This window comes from Pistacia vera, unplaced genomic scaffold (assembly GCF_008641045.1).
Source record: "Pistacia vera cultivar Batoury unplaced genomic scaffold, PisVer_v2 Contig225, whole genome shotgun sequence".
Taxonomy (NCBI): domain Eukaryota; kingdom Viridiplantae; phylum Streptophyta; class Magnoliopsida; order Sapindales; family Anacardiaceae; genus Pistacia; species Pistacia vera.
This window is the reverse complement of record NW_022196030.1, coordinates 1,294,214-1,308,449: the sequence shown is the minus strand read 5'-3', so window position 1 is coordinate 1,308,449 and position 14,236 is coordinate 1,294,214. Positions and strand designations below refer to the sequence as shown.

At 36.0% G+C, this 14,236-nt stretch overlaps 1 protein-coding gene across 1 annotated transcript; it reads left to right on the top strand.

Annotated features, from left to right (window-relative positions):
- The first annotated feature begins 9,292 nt into the window (after positions 1–9,292).
- Positions 9,293–9,757, top strand: LOC116130782 (secreted RxLR effector protein 161-like). Its single transcript, XM_031416476.1, has one exon. It carries the CDS (start codon positions 9,293–9,295, stop codon positions 9,755–9,757), a length of 465 nt encoding a protein of 154 aa, XP_031272336.1.
- The last annotated feature ends 4,479 nt before the right edge of the window (positions 9,758–14,236 follow it).

Genomic DNA, 14,236 nt, shown 5'->3' with positions numbered 1-14,236 from the left:
AGCAATCTTGTTGTGCAAAAGCAACACTTTTATAATCTTATTCTAGCTATTGAAATTTATTTTCCCATTATATTGGGAAATCTTCATGCGTGTAGTGCTTATGTTTGAACTTTAAGTAAGAGAGAACCCTAGAAATCAAACTGATTTCTAATTTTTAACAGATTGATAATAAGACTCGTGAAATTAACAACCCTAGAATATCAAGAAATTGACAGATCAAGAAACCATAGAAATCTAAACTATGCTCTGATACCACTGTTATGATTTGAGCCTTATTATCAATTTAATTCTTACCAAAACACACAATTAAGAATTTGCACACACACAATATAAACAAGACACAAAGATTTTTACTGTGGTTCACCTATCTAAGATTGGATGGCCTACGTCTATGTTGAGCTCCAGAATAGAGGGGCTCACTACACTAATCATTCAATACTTATAGATTACAAGAATATCAGACCAATCTCTCTTACCATCACTACCCACCCAAATACAACAAAGTAATTTCTATCTTAAGAGAAAGCTACATTGAACTCTCTAAACTTGAAGGAAACTCAACCCTCACTGAATGATTTAGATAATCACTCAAAGAAATTACAAGATTTGAGCTAAAAGTGTAAAATCTTAGCAAAACATATTGTTCACAAAAAGAAGACGACTTGTTAATTGCAACCTGGAGCTTCACTTGTTTGTATATTGTTGACCAAGAGAATTGATGGCAGTCATTGGATTAGAAAGGGAAGAAATGGTCAAGATTCTTAGCAAAATAGATTAAAACATCAGCTTACTAATAATCTCCATACGACATCGTTTTTGCACTTCACTTTTAATCTCAATCAACCAAAATTATTGCAATTCTTGATGGGGCTTAATGATTCTTACTCAATGGTGCATAGTCAGATACTTTTAATGTCTCCACTACCAGTCTACCATCAGTAAAGCAACCTTACTTAGTAATAAATCAAGATGAAAGTCAGAAAATGTTGACTGGTGTTAATATCACTTTAGAAGTTTCAATTGCACTTTATGCATAAACAAATCAATGAGGACAGAATTAGAATCCAAAGTATAAAGGAAAAAAGCCATATATCGAGTGTGAACATTGCTATTTGCCTGGACATAAAAAGGATACTTGCTACAAAATACATGGTTATCCTGCAAATTATCAATTCACAAAAGGGAAAGTTGGTACAAAAGCTAAGGCTAATCAAGTGCAGTCTTCACAAATGTAAGTTCAATCTTCGCATTTAAGCACTGATTCCAAGCTTGGTGCAAATCTTGGTACTATCCTTTCAGCAGAGCAGTATAATTAGCTTTTGCAATTGCTAGGAAAGCAGAATATTGGAGCTCCAACAGCCAACCTTGCAGGTAACTTTGTCTCCTTATACTCATGTCATACTACTAATAGTTGGATTATAGATTTTGGTGCCACAGATCACATGACATCACATGATTACTTAGGCTTAGAATTTCCTATTGATCTTGGATCATCCCAAAACACACTTGTAGGTCTTCCTAATGGTACCAAAATCAACATACAACACATTTGTTCTGTTAGTTTGGATAAAGAAATTTGTCTAGATAATGTGCTTCATTTACCGGATTTTAAATATGATCTTCTTTCAGTGTCCAAATTAACTGCTTCCAATAATTGTTCCATCACATTTTATCCTGATTTTTGTTTGATTTAGGTCCTTTGGAGTGGCAAGTTGAAGGGGATTGGTAAACATAGTCAAGGTTATACTATTTTGTACCCATTTCAAAAATAAAATCTCATGTATCAAAATTAGGAGTAATAAGAAATAGTGTTTCACAAACTTCTTGTTACAATCAAACTGTATCTTTTGGTTCACAAATTAACAAAGATTGTATTTCTTTATCTTCATCCACATCTTTTTTGCATAATAGTCCAAAAATTTGGCATCAAATATTAGGCCATGTTCCTTATCATGTACCAAAGTTGATACATAACAAGCTATCTACATCACACACACCTCACAGTTTGATATGTCTTTGAGCTAAACAAACCATAATACAATTTCCTCTAAGTAATTCCACTATTGGTTGTACTTTTGATTCAATACATATGGATGTTTGGGGTCTATATAAAGTATCTACTCATGGAAATGCCAGATTTTTTCTCACTGTTGTAGATGACTATTCTAGGATCACTTGGCTTTTTCTTATGCAATACAAATATGATGTTTTTCAAACCATTAAAAATTTTCTATCCATGGTACAAAATTAGTTTGCAAAGACTCCTAATTGTATAAGAACTGATAATGGTTTAGAGTTTTTTAATAAAAATTGTTTTGATTTGCTACATGTAAAGGAATAGATCATCAAAGCACTTGTGCCTATTCACCTCAGAAAACAAAGACACATCTTAGAAGTAGCAAGGGCCTTAAAATTTCAATTACATGTTCCAAATCATTTTTAGGGGTATTGTGTCAAAACTACAGTTTATATCATAAATAGGCTACCAACTGTGGTTCTTCAAGGGTTGTCACCATATGAGAAATGTTTTAATAAAAAACCTAACTTGGATCACTTGAAGGTATTTGGTTCCATAGCTTATGCTACCACCATAACTCATAAAGACAAGCTATCTCCAAGGTCTACTCCATGTGTATTCTGAGGCTATTCACTCACAGAAAAAGGAAAATCTTTGTATGATTTAAAAGCACATTCTGTTCATGTTAACAGGGATGTAGTCTTTTATGAAAATATTTTTCCATTTGCTTGGTCAAAAACATCACAACTTCTCTTTTTATCCAAACCATTTATGGAACTTGATTCTATTACACAACCTTCACTCTTAATAGATTCTTCTTATCCATCTAGAGAAATTTCACCCGTTCAAACTACAGAACCAACTACTGTTCCACCTATAGTTGAGTCTTTTTCTAGCCAAAAATCTACATATATTACTTCTCCTCCAATTAGAAAATCTACCAAATCATCCAAACCCCCCATTTGGACATCAGATTTCATTTACCCAACCATCTCAAAGCCCAATTTAGCTAAGTCTATCAAGTATCCTATTCTCATCTTTCATCTTCATATCAAGCATGTTTGTCTAAATTCTCATCTCTCACTAAACCTTCAAACTTTACCCAACCTTTTAAGGATCCTCATTGGGTTGATGCCATGCAAAAGGAGATTCAAGCTTTAGAACATAATGTTACATGGTCTTTGGTTCCTTTGCCTCTTGGCAAGACGCCTATTGGCTGTAAATGAGTTTATAAACTCAAGTATAAATCTGATGGTTCTCTAGAGAGATATAAGGCTCGATTAGTAGCCAAAGGATACACACAATAGGCTGGAATTGATTACGATGAGATTTTTTCCCCTGTTGTTAAAATGGTAACTGTTCGGATTATTTTGTCATTAGCTTTCGTGAATGATTGACCTCTATTTCAAATGGATGTGGATAATGCCTTTTTACGAGGTGATTTATAAGAGGATATTTATATGACTCTTCTACAAGGCTTTCTTCAAATTGGGAAACAAAATTAGTTTGCAAGCTTCATAAATCACTTTATCGCCTGAAACAGACTTTTAGAGCTTGGAAGCATAAGCTCACTCCAGCCTTGATCTCTGGTGGTTTTCAACAATCCTAATCGGATCACTCTCTTTTTATCAAAAGACATCATTCTCAACTTGTCATCTTACTTGTTTATGTTGATGAGATAGTTATAACAGACAATGATATGAACCTTATCACCAACACTAAGACACTACTACATTCACATTTCAAGATCAAGGATTTAGGGTCCTTAAGATATTTTTTGGGGTTTGAAGTAGCTAGGTCAACAAAGGGCATCAACATCTATAAAGGAAGTATGCCCTTGAGTTAATTAATTGCCTCTTCTGGTTTATCTGGATGTAAACCTTCCATTATTCCATTGGACCAAAATATGAAGTTTACTTCTACTCAATATGATAAGCTCTTCAATCTTTCTACTGATCCTCTTTTATCTTATATCACCTCTTATCAAAGACTTGTGGGCAAGCTTTTATATCTTTATATGACTAGGCCTGACATCAGTTATTCAGTCAACATTTTAAGCCAATTCATGTAGTCTCCAAAGCAATCTCATATGGCTATTACTTTGAAGATAGTCAGGTATGTGAAAAGTGCCCTTTGACTTGGTTTGTTTTTCCCTTCTAATAACTCTCTCTAGTTAATGGCACAGTGACTCAGACTGGGCTTCATGCCTAATGACCAGAAAATCAGTCACAAGTTATTGTGTTTTACTTGGTGGTAAGTCTTTGTTATCTTGGAAATCTAAGTGGCAAGCTACTATTTCAAAGTCTTCTTCTGAGGCCGAATATAGGGCAATGGCTTCAACTATTTGTAAAATTGTTTGGCTTGTCCAACTTCTTTTTGACCTTGGATTCAAGATTTTGGCTCCTATTACTTTATGTTGTGACAATCAATCAACACTTCACATAACATATAATCCCATGTTTCAAGAGCGAACAAAACATATTGATATTGATTGTCATATAGTTCGAGCCAAACTCAAAGATGGTTTACTCAAGACAACTCATGTTTCTACTCATGATCAACCAGCTGACCTCTTTACCAAAGCTCTTGGGAGAAAAGTGCATCATCATCTATTAAGCAAGTTGGGTATGTTGGATATTTATCGCCCTCCAACTTGAGAGGTGGTATTGGAGGATAAACTATTAAGTTTGCTGTATCTTGTTTAGTTTGAGTGGTTATAGAATTAGTTGGAGACAGTTGGATTAACTATAGTTAGTCAATTGTATTAGTATGGTTAAATAGTTGGTTAGTTAGTATACTGTTGCTTAGTAAGTAAAAGATATAAAGACTAAAAGTGTATTGAATTGTAAGTATATTCTCGAACAATGAAATAATATCAAAATCTTTCTTTCTTCCCAAATTACTATGTTCTTCATTTTGTTACAATCACGATGTGTAATTGTTAATAAATTATGTAATCAAAGATTTATGTTATGCTTTGTTAAAATGTGAAGCTAAAACGCAGTGTATCAGTTTAAGTGAAATGCTGCAGTTTTAATGTTAACAGTTGAAGCCAAAAACGCAGCGTGGCAGCGTAAGTGAACTACTACAGATTCAAGTCATCTTGCAATCTTGACCGCAGATTAGAGGCACACCTAAGGGCTATTATTTCACTTAAAAGTCAAGGTACAAAAGAAGCAGCTCTTCATTTTCTGCTACAGCGCATAACAACAAAATAGATCTCTTCTTCTCGACTCTGTATTTTTTACTTTGCTAGGGCTGTTTTATGCTTATTCCAATTCTTGTAATCTTTGTACAATCATTTAGATTGGTCAGTGAAGGTGGTGTTTCCTTCCTGGGTAGAGAAGCTTACGAAGTCTTTCTCTTGGGTTTGAAGATTATGGTAAAAGAGTTGTGTTAGATTAGCAAAGTAAGTTGGGTTGTGTTTGAGATTCTAAAAGTGTACTCTGTAAACATTGTTAATCTTCTTAGTGCACGAGCCTCAGTGTTTCGGAGCTCAACGTGGACCTAGCTTGCTCAAATCTAAAGCAAGTGAACCACGGTAAAATCTTGAGTGTGTGTTTGGTTGTTTCTTGATTCCTTGTGTGATTGATTGGTAGATTGGTGTTTAGTTTAGTCTCAAATCGTTACAATGGTATCAGAGCTAAGTTCTAAGGTTTGTCGATTTCGTCCAGTCCTTGATTTGGGAAATTCTTGATTCTAGGGTTTGTTAAATTGGGGGTTTCTTGATTTAACGGTTCTTGAGGAGTCAAGGGGTCTAGAAATTGTCAATTAGGTTCTTGATTTGAGGAAATCTTTTGATTCTAGGGTTTGCTAAATTGGGGGTTTCTTGATTTAGCTAGTCTTAGGTAATCTTGATCTTCAATAATCTTCAATTAGTCAGTAAATTCGTGGGAATCGAAAAGCAATTCCACGTTCTAGGGTTCAACTGAAAAAACCACAAAATGTCCACCACCACTCGCATGGAAATCACCCAATACGATGGGAAAATTGATTTCAATAGTTGGAAAAAGAAGATGAAGGCTCTCCTGTCTCACAACAAGGTGGGAATTGCATTGGAGAAAAACTCTACCAAATGGCCAGAGGAGAAGCTGAAGAAGAGGGCTGAGATTGATGAGAAGGCTTATAACCTCATCATCTTGAACTTGTCAGACAGCATCCTGAGAAAGGTAGATGGCCTGGAGAATCTAATCGCTTTGTGGGGTAAACTCGAAACTTTATTTGCATTACAATCTACCCCTAACTTAGCATTTTTAAAGGGTTCTTTGTTTGCTTATAAAATGGATGTCTAAGTCTTTAGATGACAATTTAGATGAGTTTTTGAAAATGACGCTAATTCTTAAAGGCACTGACCAAGAATTAGGAGACTCCAGCTTAGCTATGATTTTGTTAAATTCGTTGCCTGAGGATTATCTAGTAGTTAAAAATGCTTTACAGTATACTGGGACTGTCTCTAGTGTTGACTTGATTGTAGCTGGACTAAAATCTAGGGAGTTAGAGTTAAAGACTTAGAAAAGAAATGGCAATAACCTTTTTGTAAGAGGTAGGGTAGAAACTGGTCATATAGGAAAAGAGGCTGGGAAAGGTCCCTAAAGTAATTCAGGCTTTAAGAATAAGAAAAAGGTTAAGGGAAATAATAAGCCTAAAGAGGAGACTAGCAAATGCTTCTACTGTAATAAAATTGGTCATCTTAAGAAAAATTGCTATGATTGGATTAAGAAACAGAAATAGTCTAACATAGAAAGTAACCTAGCATGTACTAATAACAACATTAAACTTTCTGAAGCTCTCACAGTGTCTAATTCTGCTAGTGTTAAAAAGTGGGTATTAGACTCCGGATGTTCCTTTCACATGAGCCCTAATCAAGATTGGTTCCAAAACCTTAGGACTGATGATAGTGAAACTGTATTCATGGGTAACAATCACTCTTGTAGAGTTCGAGGCATTGGTAGCATAACTCTTAAGTTGAATAATGACAAGTTAATCAAACTAACTAAAGTAAGATTTATACCTGAACTCAAAAGGAATCTGATCTCATTAGGAACCCTTGATGAGGATGGGTACTGTTATAAGGCTCAAAATGGTTGTATAGTTGTATACAAGGATAATGAAGTATTGCTAAAAGGAACTAAAACTAATGGCTTGTACATTCTATGTGGTCAATACTATCATGATTCTTTTAATACTGCTTTGTTTACTACTAACTTGTCTGCAGCTGAGAAATGGCATATGAGGATGGGACAGCAAGGCTATTTTGGAAATGACATAGTTTTTGATCTAGATTTTTGTGAAGTATGTGTGTTAGGTAAACAACATAGGATGAGTTTCCCAAAAGGAACTCATCAGGCCTCTAGATGTTTAAAGTACCTACATGCGGATCTATGGGGTCCAGAGAGGGTTAAATCACATGGTGGGAATTCATATTTCCTGTCCATTGTAGATGACTTCAGTAGGAAGGTGTGGGTGTACCTCCTAAGGTCTAAGGACGAAGCTTTAACCAAGTTTAAAGGCTGGAAAACTCTAGTAGAAAATCAGAGTGATAAAAGAGTCAAGGCACTTAGAACAGACAATGGTTTAGAGTTTTGTAACTCTAAATTTGACACTTACTGCACTAACCAAGGGATACTAAGGCATAGGATAGTGAGGAGAACCCCACAGCAAAATGGGGTTGCTGAGAGAATGAATAGAACCTTGTTAGAGAAAGTTAGGTGCCTACTTTTCCCCTCAAGGTTGTCTAAAACCTTTTGGGGAGAAGCCTTAACCACTGCAGCCCACCTTATCAATAGGTCCTCCTCTAGTGCTATAGACTTCAAGTGTCTTGAAGAGAAATGGACTGGTAAGAAGCCTAGCCTCAATCACTTACGGATTTTTGGGTGTGCTGCCTATGCACACACAAATGATGGGAAGTTAGAGCCAAGGTCCCTTAGGTGTGTATTTCTAGGATACCAAGAGGGGACAAAGAGGTACAGACTTTGGGAAAGAGAGGCATAGGGGGTCAGGGTTATAATTAGCAGGGATGTGGTCTTTAATGAATCAGTTTTTTCTTGTAAATCTACTAACCCCATTGCAGAAACATCAGATATTGAGTCAGCAAATGTGAATCAAACTGGTACCACCCAAATTAAGGTGGAGCCAACAATTCATCACACGGATCTACCCAACTTTGATGAAGACACTACACCTGTAGTAATGCAGCAAGATGTTGATGCTGTGCAAGATCCTGAAAAAGCAACTAAAGAGATTGGTGAATGGTCTCAACAAGGGGACCTTGCACATTATCAGCTTGCAAGGGACAGAATCAGGAGGGATATAAGGCCTCCAGCGAGATACAATTATGCAGACCTGATCTATACAGCTCTAATTGCTGGTGGTGAAATTCAAAGGGTTGAACCTACCACTTATGAAGAAGCTATAAGTTCTAAGAACAAAAAATAGTGGCTAGCTGCTATGAGTGAAGAAATGCACTCTTTAAAGGTGAACAAGACTTGGTCATTAGTTTAGAAGCCTAAGGATCAAAAGTGTGTAGAGTGCAGGTAGCTGTTCAAGATAAAAGAAGGCATAAACCCTTCAGACCCTCAAAGATACAAGGCCAGGTTAGTCGTAAAGGGCTACACACAACGAGAAGGTATTGATTTTAATGAAATTTTTTCTCCAGTAGTTAAATTTAAAACAATTAGATTGATGTTATCTATTGTTGCTCACTATGACCTAGAACTAGAGCAATTAGATGTTAAGACTGCATTCTTACATGGTAAACTGGAAGAAGCTATTTTCATGAATCAGCCTATTGGTTTCTTTGATAAAGACTTTCCTGAGCATATGTGTTTACTGCATAAATCTCTTTATGGACTTAAACAATCCCCTAGGCAATGGTATAAAAGATTTGACTCTTTTATTGTTGGGATTGGTTTTAATAGGAGCAAATATGACAATTGCTTTTACTTTACACTTAAAAATGACATGCCTATATATTTGCTTTTGTATGTGGATGACATGTTGTTGATTAGTGAATCTAAGTCCAAAATAAATGACTTAAAGACACAATTGAGTGCTGAATTTGATATGAAGGATTTAGGGTGTGCAAAAAGAATCCTAGGAATGGTGATAGAGAGAAATAGGAAGTGTAATAGACTAAAACTTCACCAAATGTCATATTTGCAGAAACTCACATCAAAGTTTGGAATGTCTGACTCTAAGGTAGTCTCTATACCATTAGCTAGTCATTTCATACTTAGCAAACTGCAGTGACCTAAAACAGAGAGTGAACTGATCAAAATGGAAAACATACCTTGCTCTAATGCAATAGACTCCATAATGTATGCTATGATCAGTACTAGACCTGATCTGTCTTTTGCAATCTCTTTACTTAGTAGATATATGTCAAATCCTGGTATTGAACGTTGGGCTGCATTAAAATGGTTGCTAAGGTACATAAATAGCACTGTGCATGTTGGTTTAGATTATTGTAAAAGATATGATACACTTGATCTTGTAGGGTATGTGGATTCAGATTTTTCAGGTGATAGAGACAGTAGAAAGTCCACTACTACCTACTGTTTTACGCTTGGAGGAAATTGTGTGAGCTGGAAATCCCAGTTGCAACCTTTGGTTGCATTGTCCACAACTGAATCTGAATATGTGGCAGTCACAGATGCTTTCAAGGAGGCCATATGGCTGCAAGGAATCCTACAAGAAGATAATCTGCTGGATGGACTTGTGACTGTCTATTCAGATAGTTAAAGTGCCATCCACTTAAGCAAAAATCCTGAGTATCATGAGAGAACCAAGCACATAGATGTGAAGTTTCATTTTGTCAGAGATCTCATTTCAAGTGGACTGAAAGATGGATGCATGAAGAATCAAGCATATCATGCTATAACAAGTATAGTCATAGTTAAAAAAAAAAAATTTCAATCAAATTGAAATAAGTAAGGTAGAACATGTTACCTTAAGTACTTAGCAACCTTGGAGACTCATAATTTCAAGAGAAATTAAGCAAAAGAGTATCCACACCAAGGGAAGAAGAGATTTGACCAAGAGGGAGATTTAGGGTTCTTAGAGATTTTTCTCTACACAAAAATTCATATATCTTTTTCTTTATATAGGAATCCTTGTAAACAATTCAATAATTGTTTTGGACTTCCTTAAACGATTCCATAATTGTTATGAAGTTGTTAAATTTCTTTAAATTATAACATTGGATTAACATTTAATCACAATTAACAATTTAACTCTTAAATTGTTTACATAACAATTTAACCCTTAAATTGTTTACAATTACAACCCCTTGTGAAATCCAATTTAATATAAAGAAAATGATTAATATAAATAACTTTATTACCTTTGGTAGGTGCTAGCCAACCTTGGATAATCAACTCTCTTTGGCTATTTCTTCATTCTCCTTAGTTTTATGTGTGACCTCTTAGGTTCACTGTGGCCTAGCCGTGGGCCCAATATCATAGACTATTTCGATATGTTTTGTCATAACTCTTTATGAACAAAACTCCCACTGATTATGGTAGGCATCTGGCAATGCTCCATAACCCTTAAGTCACAATGAAGATATACTCCAACAAACCTTTTACAATCATACACGTTGTATAATCAAATCCTTCCGTTGTATAATCCCAATTAAGAATGGATTCATGGTATGTCAAAATCCTTATCTTAATTTTAATACAGTATATACGGAACGTGTCACCATGAAACAACCTTTCATGTAACATTTTATATACCCCGGCCGGAGATTTTCCTTTTCCAATGTATCTTGACATTTGTCTAGGAACTTGATATCAATCTATACCAAGTCAGGTCTTGTAAACAGGAAGGACATGAAAGGGCTACTTGTCCACTGTTAAAGACAAAAATTTTTGAGAAAGGAGGTTCGTCAAGCGCTGCAAGCGTGGTGACTCCAACTACTCCACAAAAGAAGCGGTTTATTGACGCAGATATTTGTGAGAGGTTTAGCTTTCCAGAAGGAATACGGTTAACTTCAGCTAGTCAAACTCTCTGGGAGAATCTGGAAACCCAAATTAGGATCGCAGTGGCGACAAGACAAGGGGAAGTACAGCTATAGAAGAGTTTAAAAAAGCTAGCAAGGAGGTTAGCATGGCTGGAAGCAGACAGACTGTTCTATGAGGACGAGGAGTTTCGGGGAACTTCTCAACTCTATGAAGCAGGAATTCAAAAACTTGAGGTAATGAGAAAATGTCATAAGTTTGACATGGTAAAACTCCAACTCGAGAATTTGAATGAGTTAATAGTAAAATTGGGAAAAACTGACTTGACGGATTTGGTTCAAGGATTATCAGTTTATCCTAATGGCACTATGGAATTGTTCGTTCCATGGAAAAACTTTAGAAAAGGTTTCTGTCGAGATCTTTTGACTAAAGGATGGATCGACACAATGCAAATTGATGTACAGGAAGCAATGGTGGACCCGAATCTACCAGACGCGGTTAAGCAAACGCTCTGTTTTTTGAATCGGAAAGTCGACACATTCACTTGCATGATCACTTCCTCATTGCAAGAGAACAAATATGTTCAACCTGTACAGATATGGGAATTTTATGTAGGAGAACCATGGCATCGCATTATGTTAAATAGTGAGATAAAAATGGGTTCTTATGCACTAGAAGAAATTCAGAGGAAAGAAGAGGAAGATTGGACCAGGTTACACATTGCGAAGATGTTACTGGTAAAATCTAAACTGGAAGAGCTTATAAAAGCAAATGCTACTGTCCATATTCAGAACGGAATTGTGGTAGTAATACCAGACAGGTATGCATTGGTCCAGGATACTCTGTTTTCTCATAATCAGGCCCAGTTGAGAACGCTACTAGAAGGGTTCGATTTAACCCATCTATCAAAACAGGCCTTAATGGAAGGAACTATTGATCTTCTTCGGTTGGTCTTAGCCCACGACCAAGAAACCCAAGAGGATGAATCTCTGAAGGATTTTCTTGATTTTGTTGAAGTTGATAACTTCAAGGATGAATCAGATATCCAAGAGGACAGAGATTTGACAACCATTAAACGTCCAACATGTAGACACGACGTGTACCAAACAGCGGAGTAACATGTGAACATTCAGGATTTTGCCGACGAAATTCGACGACTCGGATTTAAAGAAGCTTTGGATGTTGATGTGTTATCTATAAAAAATTTGTCTTGTAAGACACGTGGGAGACATGTGGACCCCAGTGTCATTATATGTCATTATTAGATAGATAATATGTCGTTTTAGCTTAAAATAGAGCAAAAGTAAAGTTTACTTTATCTTTACTTTTATTTTTTTAATTTCTAAGTTGTAATAATTATGTTTTTCTTTTACGGATTCAATTACATTTGAATTTCGGAAGCCTTCTCTATATAAAGAGAAGCATTTGTACATTACAAAAAAAGGGAAAATCAATAATATTTTCAGTTTGTAAAAATTCTCTCAATCTCTTGATTACTGTATATTGTTAAACTCGAAACAAGAAACAGGTTTTATTCAAGACGATTGAAATCCAGGTATGAGTTTTTCCTGATAACTGAATCTATGTGTTTTCCTTTTCCAATTAATTAACTAGGATTGTTATTACTAGTTATTAATTGTAATAATATTTGTTAGACTGGATATAACAAATATTATGTGGGTCTAAATGGTATCAGAGCTTTGGAAGACGGGGGTATGTGTTATACCTGTTAACCTGTTGAAAGTTTCTTGATAGCATGAATAATGATTTAAATGATGAAGTCTGTTTGAATAAGACTTGTTTTCATTTAGATCATGGAATCGAGGTAAAACCGGAAATCGGTTTGTTAAACACTGTCGTAGATAAGTTAGAGCTTTTGACCCAGAAGCTTGAAAACTTAGACAGGAGAGTGAATTATACGGTGTATCGTATATTTGCTCTAAACGAAGAATTAACTCAGATCGGGAATCAGATTGAAAAGGTTAATTCTATACTTCAAAAGGTTTCTACACTGGAACGTGTTCTAACTATTTTACTAAATCAGTAAAATAGGAGATGTCTCTGGTGTTGAGTGACATCGAACAAGTGTGGCCTATTGAAGGATATACTGAACAAGAGGTTAAACGGGTGGTGTTAGACCTCTGTAACGGCAATCCGGATATTCGGGAAGAGTATCTAACTTGGCTAGGTGTGAAGCGATTTTTGGATGTTGTTCAAAAGGCTTTTAGTCAAGGGTGCACAAAGATTTTGTGTTTTATTTGCCGGATTTCCACCATTGAAGTCTCTGAGCTAGAGCTTCGGAATAAGTGGTTGGAAAAAGCTGAGGCGAAAATTCCTTATTGGTACGGTGAGTCCCAGCCGGATCTAGATCCAGAACCGTATAAAGAGTCGGACTTTGCAACTGAGTTGAGACCTGATTCAGACTGACCATGGGTGGTCAGGATGTCTTGGACCAGTTCGCAGCTAGTTTGCAAGGAAAATATCCCGGACTTCCTCCAGGATATGCGCAGTTCGTTGCCAAAGAAACCCAAGGTGATTGGGAAAAGGCGGAAAAACTGATCTGCCAAAAACCTGACTTCAGATCAAATTTAGAGAAGATTTTTCCAAATCTAGCTTTATTCAAACAAGTGATCTATTAGGTATCTTGTAAGCATCGTCAATGGTTTTCTCATTTAACTGCCTATAATTGATAACCATCCGCTCTTTACCTCTTAACTGCTCAGCTCTATTCATAACCATGAATGCTGGTGAAGAGTGTGGCCTTTTACTCGCGCGTATTAATTGCTTTTCTAGCAATTCCGGTATTTGCTTATTGAATTCCTCCTCTGCATCAGGAGTATAAGGAAACGATTTGGTCTTAATCGTATCATCCTTCCTTTTTAATTCAAGTGAAGCATATATACGGTTCCTTTCCCATAACTTTAATGGTTGTTCATCAAAGCATGGAGAAAGTTCCTCTTTGAAGGATTTTAAAAGTTCCTCAATCCTTAAAGAGTTCTTTTGGCTTTTGTCTTCTACCTTCAAGATCCATTCCTTATGTATAACTTCATCCGTGCTCTCAGGGCATGCACCAGAGGGATCCTCCTCCTGCGATATACCCCGTGCGATCCAGTGTTTATGATGACTAGGATACAATCTTTGAAAGAAAACATTGCAAGCCTCATCCACTTCTTCTGCATCAGAAGGTTTCAACCACCAATTCCTTGTTTCCAAAACCTGGAAAACAATGTGATCTACTTCTTGCCTTAATTTCATTGGT